Raw genomic sequence first — 12056 nt, 5'->3', positions numbered from 1 at the left:
ATGCTCACATGCCTCTGTTGCTGGAGATTACCTCCCCTGCTTCTTACAAGTTATTGCTGTGGTGAAGCCTCTTAAAAACAGCTTTCCCTTGATGACTAACATGTCCCCTGAGATTGCAGGAGTCTGCCTGAAATCAAAGAGGTCAAAGGTGACTTCATCATTTTTTTTTCAATGGTTCTTGAGTTAAACCTGCAATAATCTCCCTCCCCTGGGATGAATCACAATGTCAATAGGATGACAATCTTTTTTAATGAACTCTGGTTGACGTTTTTAATGGGATGTTTCTGCCAGAGGAAACTGAACAGGCAACATTTACATATGCAGTGAAAGAGAAAGAGAGCCGTGTGGGGTAACTGGGCCAATACAGATAACATTCCATGAAAAAAACATTTGGTATAGCACACAGTGGGTTTAAAAAAAAGAGATATTTTGAAAATAATGCCTATAAATTCAGAGACTCTGACAGTGGTCTCAAAACCCGGTAATTCTATAATGCCAAATAAAGTTAATAAATGTCTTTTTTTTACATCCAGCAAAGGAGTCACATATATGTAGCATCAGGTTTGTTTTGTTTGGTTGTTTTACACAAAAAGGAAGTACCTTATAAGCCAGTATTATATGGGTATGATACCTTACATGGGAATTATCTCCCATATGTCACAGGAAGAGGCTAATTGCCAGGAATTACAGAATTCGGCTATCAAGAGGCTTAAAAAATTAAACCAGGATGAAAACAAACCTAAAGGGCGACGTTCATCACAGTGCAATAAAACAATATTGGTGGCATGATGTATTATATGATGACAAAATTTGACCAAAATACATTTGACTTTTTATGCTTTTTTATATTATATAGTTTGCCATGGTTACGTTGATCTTTTAAATCTGAGACATGTCTATTAAAGATGCAAGATGAATACAGCTGAATGCTGTGTGGTTTTATGCAGTAAAAAGAATAAAAAATATTTGTATGAGACCATATTTTGGATTTTGGGGAACATCTTTCACTGTTTTAAAAACATATTCTATGTGCAGAAATTAGAGGTTTTGCAGCTGCTCATGAGGCTGTTGAACAGATATATGAATTGCAGTTGTACATGACATTTCAGTTTATTTTTTTTGTTTAATCGGCGCACTACCTATGGAACAAATTAGACTTTATAAACTGCATAAACTATGGATTTACAATCTAAAATATCTTCATTTCTGAGACAAAAATCAGGCAGAGGAACTGCTTTTATATGTCTCCCATTGGTTGTGATGTTACGTAATGTAAGTTGGATTTGTAGAGCGCTGCTTGTCACCGGTGAGGGTATCCATACGCGGTTGTCGCCTACATTTGTCAGAATGTCGTAGTTCTGTGACTAATGGAAGCTAAGATAATTAAGGGTGTGATAAATTGGAAGGGCGCCGTTTTTTTTAATCCATTCTATTTGTGCAAATATGAATGCCAAGCACACACTGTGTAATGTTTCATTTACTTCACTGATCAATGAGGCATACTGATGTGCAACTCACATGACTCTTTGCCATGGGTACTCCCGCTGGAAAGTGAAAAATGTTTTTTTTTTAGCACTACCACTAAAAACTGTAAAACATACACACAGAACACTTGACCAGACACAACTCTAGTGATCCCAGCACCGAATGAAACACCTGAACCCCAGGTGGTTATTAACATGGTATTGTCTTGACTACAAATGCACGTGCAGTAGGGCATGTATTTTGTTTGCTGTTGAATTCCCATGTAATCAGTCCAATTTCAATATTTAGTTTTATATTCAATAGTAATTTTAACAATATATGTGTGGTTAGCGCAACCTCTAAACTAACCTGAATCAATAAGCAGGATCTCCTTTCAGGTGTGATGGTAGTCATCAATGATGGTTAATGGGAGCTCTAGCCGGGATAACCCAACAAAAGTATACTTAGAAGCCAGCCCGAATTGGTGCTTTAGAAGTTTTACAGAAACTGTGTAATCACTTAAACACAAATGGTAGAGAGCAGAGTAAACCCATCACACCTACATTATACATGACAGCATGTGTAATAGCACTTGTCCTGTCTTTACTTATATCACCATCGTTGGGTTCATCAATTTCTTGACTTCTGGGAAAGGGTCTAAGTGATTTCATCAAAACGACTACACAGGCTCATACGTGGGCCATCTGCAAGCTTACCTGGATTATGCATGAGTTTCTCCTTCCTATGATCCGATTCACATTAGAATTCATTATACAGCTAAAGTGCAAATGTCGCTGTTTTAAAGTCATAACATTGGGTTTGGAAATAGGCATCATTCCTCTGTGGATCTTAAAATAGGCTTCATTGAACACATTCTGGCCTGGAATTCCTTGCCAACAAATAACACCAATTCCAGGTGTAATGCAATAAGAAATAATGAAATATATTTAAAAGGGGGTTTCTTAGGGCAAATAATAATCCAGCAGCATCCACAGCATGCCAGTAGTGACATTTGTATCCCAATAGACCACAAAGAAACTTTGTAATGATGACAATTTGTTGAATAGTTAAGTCTTGCTAGAGGGATGTATCCGTAAGGGAGGAGGACTGAGGCATTGGGGACCGAGGTGTTGCGGAATGTCACAAGGAGGTTGTCAATATTACAGTTTTCAAATACAAAAAGGTGCCTTTTTTGGAAAAAGGATAACAGCAATTCAAAGCAATAACAAATGCCAAGCTGGACACTCTGTTAGATTTTCAATGCTACAGCATGCGGGGAAGGGCAACACAAGATGGGCCGCAGTGATGCTTTTTTCTGTTCCTTTGGAATGGCATCAGAAAAGTCTTCTTTATTTCTGTGCACCACCTTCACAAGGTCCTTCATTTAATTAGACCAATCAATGCATGATTAGCATGTATGTGATGGCCTTTCAGAATAACATTGTAATCCTGGGAGGCAAGTCTTTTACTTTCACACACTACTTTTTTTTTTCCAGCTAGTGGTATAATGTGTAAGTCCCAGTTCAATGTGTACACATGCTTGACCTATATTCATACTGACATAATAATGTTCTTGCATATTTCCTCACAAGGTCTTGTGACAGCAGTCACAGGTTCCTCCCCTGACCTGCTAATTACTCTTTGTATGTGCATCAATCTGGGACAAAGTTTAACTTAGTTTACTTTAGGATCTCTCATGGGACAAAGCTCTATATTATGTAAAGTTCAGAATGACACTCATTTTCAAGAATAGACAAGGGCTGGTATGCACACATTTATTTCATATTTAAAGGGGCATTACTAATGCCCCTTTAAATATGATGTATAGGTGTGCTCTGATGTATAGGTGCGCTCTGATGCAGGGGTGTTCTTCAAAGAAAACTTAGTAGCCGGATCCATAACACATTTTCAGAGTAACCACATTTAATAAATTAGTAATCAATCTAAAATAAACACATTCTCCACAGTGAGTGGTTATATTGAAATCAAATATGAATATTGTCCTCTTGAACCTAGTCCATCTAGATTATTTTAAAAAGTACACTTATGTTAGGAATGTGTCCATAAACAATGATCAATCACAGAAAACCACAAACGTAAATTCAAGCTGGTTCTGAAATTTCTTTGCTTGTCAAAAAACATGCATCCCTGTGTAATGCATCAGCGCTTTTAAACATGCAACACATAAAGGGATGGCTCTGGACATCACTTACAATAGCTTATTTTAAGAAGCTGACTTGTGGGTCTTCTCTTAAGCTTCTTTGTATATTCATTAGTCCTGTACCACTCTCCTGTCTAAAGATGGGGGATCTGGCTACTGTTGATGTAACAATATGTTAATGAATTGAAGTACTGTATAGTGTAGTAGTTGGATGCTTCTCTTTGTTATTGTTCTATAAAATTGAGGTGAGGTAATTAAGCTGTTTCCTGAGGGCCTGGCTAATACTTTTAGTGAGTATATCAAATACCCACTGGATGTCCAAGTGAATATGGGTCTATCCAGAATGTTACTTGTGGTCACTTCCACACACCACATTTCTACCCATTTGAGAACAGATTTCTTAATTTCAGCTACATCCAATGGATAGGTCCACACGGCAAACTTACAATGGTGTTTAGTCAGTTGCGGAGCACTGACAACATGGTTGGTCCTTAACAATTTTATATGATAATGACAGTGAATGGCTATTCATAGTGAAGGTCAATTTCAAAGAGGTTTGTGTGATAAAATTCAGAATCATCAAACGCTATTCACTCCCACTTGCCAGGCATCTGGGCGGGTCTTCAAGCTGCTAAACTACAAAAAGAGTATGTTGGCCCAGGTCCAATGAAAGATATCTCTCTAGAGAAGGCAGAGAGGCTCGGGAAAGGAAGCAGCATCTCATAACCAAAACAAATAGTGTGGAAAAAAGACAAAGTCAAGGAATGGAAATCAGTCTTAGAGGGGGCAGCTAACACAGAGAAAACAGCATTTCTCAGTTGCATCTCCAACAAAGACTAACAATCAGCATTCTAAGATGTACTTGGTGTGGAGATGTCAGTTGTGGTTTGGAGACGTACTATGAAATTGTTCCCTGGATGTCCCCTTTAACATTCTTCTGCAACAGAATTATCATCAGGGAATGGAACAGATGGCTTAAAACACACAGAAAACCAGCACCCCAGTATTTATGGAGATGTTGCTTTTGGAAATTAAATATGATAGATGATAGATTAAAGGTCTTGCTACATTGGTATTGAGGTGAAAATCCACACCTTTTAACTAATGTTCTTTAAAAAAAAGAATTTGATCGCATGTGCTTGTTTACTGCTCACTATCTAGTGAGGTGGGTTTTGAGGGCAGCAAATCTTTGCTGGGATCCTGGCACCATTGGGGAGGTAAAGAAAGTATCTTAAAATGGTCTGTTAATGGATGGGTGACAGGACCTAAAAAAAGCTCAAATAGTACAGTTTAAGAGTCAGAGAGTTAGATTAAAAGTTCTAAGCCCCTCTCGGTGTAAGACGTTTTACGGTCTATTTGCAGCCACCGTACAGAAGGAAGAGATTACACCAATAGATGCACAAGACGCTGTTTATCTTATAAAATGCCCCATGTTGTAAGGGTTTTGCCAAGCCTAGAATGGCCTTATTCGCATCGGTTTACACAGAAGCACCACCACAGGCGCTAAGGACACATTTGAGGGGGCGAACACCCATGACAACGCGGGGATTACCCCGCACTGCCATTACAATGCGGGGATTACAACGAAAGTCGTTACAACGACTTTCGCTGGAGGGCGCTGTTGGATAGGGAATAGTTTAATTTTCTATCCAACACCTTCCCTACTGTCAACGTGGGCTGGAGTTGGAATAGAAAATTAAACTATTCCACTATCCAGCGCCCCAACGCAAGTCGTTGTAACGACTTTCGTTGTAATCCCTGCGTTGTAATGGCATGCGGGGTAAAAGCCCGCGTTGTAATGACATACAACCTTTGAGGGATGCTCTGCACAATGTTTTGTTTTGCAGATGAGAATCTTGAAGATCTGTTGCACACCTAGACATCTGCTCAAGGACAAATGTTATTGAGTTAGTAGCTGCACACTCCTCATTGTTCAAAGCTTTTCATATGGCATTTTAGAGTGCATTGCAGCAAGAAACTAGAGTTAGTCAAACCATGGCTTATTTTTGAGTTCTTAGAGAAGTTGTACAGTTATTAAATGACCAGATGGGTTTAGGAAACATGTGTTTCTGCTTGGAGATAAAGAAAAAAACACACTGGAAAGAGAATGGCAAGTGAGGGAACCACGTGCTGGATAAAAGAAGACACAATCAAACATATTAGGACCTGATGCTTCTTAAACTGCTCTGGGATTAGGAACGGGATTAGACATCAGAAAGTTCTAAATTAGAGAACCAAAACTCGGACTAAACAATAAAAAACATATAGTCCATTTGCTTATTTTTTGTTATTTCTCCAGCACTGGAAGTATTATTCAACCAAGCAATACTGAGCTATGATTAGACTTAAACTGGGTCAGAAGGCTAAAGGCTCAAAAAGAAGTTAAATGTGGAAAACTGAGCCTTGGAAGGAGAATGCAAGAAGACTGGAGGGATGTGAGACAAAGGAGGGAAGGAAAGGGTTGGTGCATGGGCTGTACAACCTATAGGGTCTTAAACATGATTTTTGATCCATTTTAATATGAGCTAAATGTGAAGTTCCTGTAAGGGGACGCCATTAGGAATGTATTCAATTTTGTGAGTCGCAAATTGCGAGTCACAATTTGATGCAATTTGCTACTCACAAAATTGAATGTACAACAGTGTCTCAGACACGTTTGCTATACCTAATAGGGTCACAAATTGCATACCTCATTAATATTCATGAGGCAGTCGCAATTTGCGACCCTATTGGAATGGCTAGCACTCCCAGGGATGGTGGTGGCTGGGGTCAGCAGACCAAAATGTCTGGGACTGCTTTTTAAATAAAACAGTTTCTCTTTTATTAAATGCAGTCCATTTCCCTTAAAAAAACAGAGTGCATTTAAAAAAGAAATATGAAACTTTTCAGTTTCATTTTTTTATGGGCAGGCAGTGGTCCCTGGGACCACTTCCTGCTCTTAAAAAATATTTTCGCACACACTCACAGAGTCCCCTTCCCGTTTGTGAGTGGTTTACCACCTACCTAATTTGGTGGTAAATTGCGAGTGTTTTGCGGCCGCAAATCAATGGTAGATTGAGAGTCGCAAACGCTATTTTGTGAGTCGGTGACTTGCAAAATAGTTTTTGTACATGCCAGGACGCTTTTTGAGGTCGCAAACGGGCCGATCTCCTGTTTCCGGCCGCAAAAAACGGTCGTATTTCTGCCCCTAAGTCTTTTTCATCCAGAGCTTCCAGTTCGGGAACCTTGGTCTGCTTTCTTCTTTTACTGTCTATAGTATCTGCTTTGGTGTAAATGAAACAGCTGCTGTTAATGCTCTTTCTTCTCAATCCCTGTGACCACAGCAACCTGCTTATAAGCATCATCCACAAAATTGTTTTACACACACATGAAACACATTCATGAAATCAGTATCACAAAGTTAGTAAAAATATTTGTCAGTTTGTCACTGCTGTCTCCCATTTTCTAACTGTCTCTAGCCCTGGAGCCTGAGGAAAAAGTTTTCACCTGACAACAGATCATACATGCAAATATACTGTGAATTAATCCTGGCAACGTATAATTTTGTCACTTCTTTAGAGAGTGGTTAAGTTATGTATGAAAATGCATTCTCCTGTTGCTATCAAAAAGTTGAAGTTTTAATTTAAATGTAATGTCTGTATGAGTAGGATCATAAAGACACGAACACCCATGCAGTAAGAAAAAAAATGAATCTGCTAAGTTGTTATGTCTTTTCACGCCTATTTCTTGTTTTACTTTCAAAACATGAGCATACAATATGTAGACAGCTTATAACCTGTAATTATGGGCAAAAATACTGTTGCGGGGAGTTTTCCTTTTGCAAAGCTATTTATGGGGTTTGGCCACAAAGTGAATAAGATTTTCTTTAAAGTGGTTTTGTTGTACTTCCCATCAGATTACCTCAGAATCTGGGTCAACATAAATTACGTATAAAAACTAAGTAAAAATCGTATGTAGGGAGGTTACTTGAACTACCAGTCAAACTCAGTGATAAACAGTTGTTTTATGTGCCCATCAATTTTGAAACTGTAAAATTCACCCTAAGCAAGAAACTTAAAGGAGTGAAAAAAGTAATTAAATGAGAGAAACACCAACCAAAGCACTTCCTGATTTGTCTATGTTTCAAGATAACATCTAGTCAGAAATTGGCAGAAAGAACAACATGTCTGAACTAACAGCTCAGTTTCTCACCACATCAGTTTGATGACCAAATGTAACATATTTTTGGGAGTGCTTGTACTTGAGATGTCCTAGCAAAATTACTTTAGCAGGGAAGTGAAAAACGTCTGAAACAAAGTAAGACATTGTTTGGAATCCACCTTTAGTAACTTTACACATTTCTGTGTGGACTGAAAACCTAAATAAACAACTTGCAATGAAAACCACATGGGGCGACAGTTACAGTCTGGAGTTAGTTGCAAACAAATGTTTTATTTATTTTTTTACAGGTCATTAAATAAAGATCTTTTTTCTTTCTTTGACGCACCTTTTGGAGTGTTTTCAGACCCTTAATCTAAACGCTTCAGTCCAGAACATGCGGTCTTCTCCGAGCTGGCGTGACCATCCTACCAAATCCGCTGCCTTTTCCACGGTTTGTAGTGTTAACCAAATCCTACATAGCATACAATATAAGGGCTATCGTCTAGTATGGATTGATCTATCTTTAGGTAGAAAAAAGTGTATAAAGAAAATGAATGCCGGACATCACATTTACATTAACTTCTCACAGTTCAAATGGAAAGTGTTTCACAACGGTGTGATGAATCATGCAGCGGGGTCAAAAATGTCTTTCCCCAACATTTTCAGCCTTCTAGTCAACTGATATAAGTATCAGTGGCTCTTTAAATATTAAACATCCTAAGGAAATGGGTCTAAATGGTGCATTGTCATATACAAATACTGATTTTTGTACAAGGTGAGTTCTACTTTTTTTTCTTAAAAAAGGATCACTTTTTTCCATTCCAGCCTTGAGGTTGCTTGCTTCTCCATGGTCCTGCTGGAAGAGCCTTTTCCACTATTGTCCCCTTCCCATTCTTCCAATCGACATTCTGGAGTGTTTTCAACATGACGGAAGTCCTGATGGTGGAAGAACAAGGGTGCGGGTCGCAACGTATGGCTGTAGAGTCCATCCTGTAAGTCTAGTGTTTGCTGCGATGCAGCCGGTGAAGGCTCTCCTCTTGCCTTCATGAAGCAAAATACGAGCTCTGCATGGAATAGAGCCTGTCAATAGGATTTCCTACTCTTGCCTGCATGGAGTTGACTTCAGACGAGGCAAGAAAACAGTCGCTGAGGCTCGTTAAGGAGGTATCACTGTCAATGTCATGGAAAATAGAGTCGTTTCCTGCAAAAGAAATGTTTTTAAAATTACTTTTTTTTAAACTTAGCAGAGGGAAAAAATACATGTCATGTATTATTATCATTGGTCACATTTTTGGAAAGGGCCAATTACAAAAATGAGCTGTACATCATCCAGTGTCCACCTGTACGACAGAAAGGACTAGCCTTCAAAATGGAGGCCACTGATTATTGGTTTATAATTTAAGGCAAAATGTGGCACAACCTTTTTTGCAATATTGTTAATTACACAAATTAATAACAGGATTTTTAAATAATCTTACATAAATTGATAACTTGTAAATGGATTTGGGTGAAACTCTAGTAGGTGTCTATAACTCATTAGAACATTACAATGTTGGGAGCTTGTAGAGGTGGGGGAGGCAAGAGGGGATGTCACCTATTGCTGGTGCGCTTTAAGGCAGTCTGGGTAGCAACACCTTCCTTTCTTAATTACAGATCTACTAAAGGGACAACACCTCTCTGTTCACTATTGTAATATCTTGTTTCTGATTGCTCTGTATTTTATGAATTTGTTCTGAAAATAAACTGGTTGGGTTCATGCTAAATATATGCCAGTCTGTCAGTTACCAAAATGCATTCAGAAAAAGTACAGATATATGTCAAAAATAAAAATAATTATGTAGGTCAAAGTGAGTTAGAGTATAGTTTTTTCAATTGGTGTGAATGACACTCATTAAGACATGATGTAGCTGTAAAAGAGGGGACTCAGTTCTCAGTAATTGCAAGTGCTGTTGTTTATATCTCTTACAAACTGTGCACGTGGGGTATGAAGGGCTACATAAAAAAAAGTTGTATTATCATTAAAATTAGAATTACCACCAAGACATATGAAATCACAAAGCTGAGCACACTCAAAATGTTCAGGAGTAGTGAAGGTAAAAGAGAAAAACATTTGATGGAATGGAATGAGAGGATATGTCATCTACTCCATTCTTACATGGAAGTGAGCTATAGACTTTCAAGAAAGAGGAAAGGTAGGTCGGGAATGGTACAGGCAGTTTTTAAAGCTCCAACCATTTATCAGGCTTAGTCCAGGCCCTTAACAGTAACTGGATGTCACCTTAAGCTGATCCACACAAGGTCATTGTTTTAGCTCGCCTCCTGTGAGCCCCAGCCCTGAAGGGTGCCTGATCCCTTAAGAATGAAGTACAGGTTTTTGCTGCCAACAAGGCTACTGCAGACTGACACATACCGACACAGAGGTGGTTGGGAAACATGTTAGTGATTGGACTCTGTTCTTCAATGTGGTGGACCCTTGAATGCTACCATTGCTTTTTGGCTTAAATACCAGTAGGATGTGCGTGTTTGAATCTGTGATAGCGGGCGGCAAGGCTTACCATAAGGATTCATGTGGTCACCTGGCATTTGAGGAGGGGTAAGCCCCTGTTGAAATGGATCTGTGCTGTAACTGTTCTGGTCCATAGCTACAATCTGCTGCTGTGGTGCGGAGAGGGGAGTGTACGAAGTCATGATCCCTTCCATTCGATTGGACATTACTTCTGTAAGACAAACCACAAGCTACGTTAGCATTTATGACATCCGATAGGTGGAAGCCGCTATCTTGTTAGTCTAGTGAGTTGTAATGCAAAGTGACGCTTCTGAGATTGCTCTAACAGCCTAACCCAAAACATTGGATGAAGAACCGTGTGCAACAGCTGGAATGAATATTCCTTAGAGTAGCGTATCACCGCAGTAAAGTTATCGAATCTAAGAAACGCTGCCAGACTGAGGTGATAAGAGTATGTTTGCCTTTTCACCAGTGACTGTAATAGACATTCATCATTGGATATTCATAACATGGCTACAGGATCCTACAAATCAGCTGGAGCTCAGGTCAAAGTTCACATACTTCAATAGGCAGTATAATAAATCTGTCATCTGTCTGTCAATGCACATGTCTGGCTATCATACGTAAAATATATTACATCACTACATGGCCCGCGGATCGAGCGATGCAACCAAACGTCTCTGCAACCTATCTATTGGTCAGCTTGAGCGCTTAAAACAAGTGTCTTTGCTTTTTGAATCTTTGAATCCTCCATGTACTATACATTATTGTAAACCAATTGAGCTTGCCTTATATTAACGGGTACTATATATGCACCTATGCCACCTGTGCTTCCAGAAATCCATCAGTATTCTGTCCCTACAAGAACTTTACGTCAACCCAGTTCAAGGCTAATTGCTGTATTCCAGCATAAAGTGCATTTTTGCCTTGAATATCTTGTAATCAGAGCAATGGCTCAGACACCCACCCAGAACCAAATATGAACAACTTTTCTCCATTTCTTCCCACTTTATAAAATAAGAAAGTAGAAGAGCTGCTGACTGCAAACGAAAAGCACAGTCAACATTTGCTTGGATTGGCACATTTCTTTCTTTATATTTTTGATTTCTCACCATTTCAAGAGATTATTTCATTGACAACTAAACATTTAAAATCTATTAAGAAGTATTTAGTTGTGTGCGATTGGTTTGTGATTGTCTTTGTATGCACATCCACTTCAATAACTTTCATCACTGGAATCAAATAATAACACTTGGTATATGGTTGTAACATAAGATTGTAGCCTGGGATATCGAGTAGGGAATATTGATATATCTTAGTACCACAGCCAAAAAATCAAGAACCTAAGTATCAAAAAGTAAGTGCATAGAGGGAAGTGTAGATTTACTATTCTTAACTCCACATCTGTATAGACAATCTATACATACTTTACTCCTCAATATGGTTTTCCCCGATACTCCCTACTCAATGTTGTGGACCCACATCTTTCAGTAGTGACATGGCAGGTGCCACGTCTCCAATGGAACTACAGACACAAGACGAAGGCTTGGGTCTTCCAGGCTCTCTGATGTCAATATGACAATAGGGTGTGTAGTAAACATGGCTCACACTCACTCACAACAAAGGAGGTATTCAAAAGTGTTGTACCGTACCTTGCCCCAGCCTCTGGGAGTTTTGCTGTTCTTGTTGTTGTTGGTGCCGTCGAGCCAATTTCTTCATCTGGATATGAAGGAAATATGTTTGTCAGATTCAAAGTTCAATATGCTGAAACACAATATCTTCAGA

General features: G+C 38.9%; 1 protein-coding gene across 2 annotated transcripts in view; it reads right to left on the bottom strand.

Moving 5' to 3' along the window:
* Window positions 1-8023: 8023 nt before the first annotated feature.
* Window positions 8024-12056, bottom strand: part of LMX1B (LIM homeobox transcription factor 1 beta) — a 229336-nt gene continuing 225303 nt past the window's right edge. Inside the window, exons 6-8 of one of the 2 annotated variants that reach the window (XM_078646104.1) lie at window positions 11924-11990; window positions 10321-10482; window positions 8024-8966 (exon numbers count right to left, since the gene is read on the bottom strand). In XM_078646104.1, the coding sequence (XP_078502230.1) occupies window positions 8809-8966; window positions 10321-10482; window positions 11924-11990 (387 nt within the window). In that variant the 3' untranslated portion in view covers window positions 8024-8808. The remainder of the gene's footprint in view (window positions 8967-10320; window positions 10483-11923; window positions 11991-12056) is intronic. The other variant, XM_078646105.1, reaches the window with a different exon arrangement.

The sequence above is a fragment of the Lissotriton helveticus genome, chromosome 5_1 (genome assembly GCF_964261635.1).
Source record: "Lissotriton helveticus chromosome 5_1, aLisHel1.1, whole genome shotgun sequence".
Classification (NCBI taxonomy): Eukaryota; Metazoa; Chordata; class Amphibia; order Caudata; family Salamandridae; genus Lissotriton; species Lissotriton helveticus.
The sequence above is the reverse complement of the archived record's forward strand: the minus strand, read 5'-3'. Positions and strand labels throughout refer to the sequence as shown.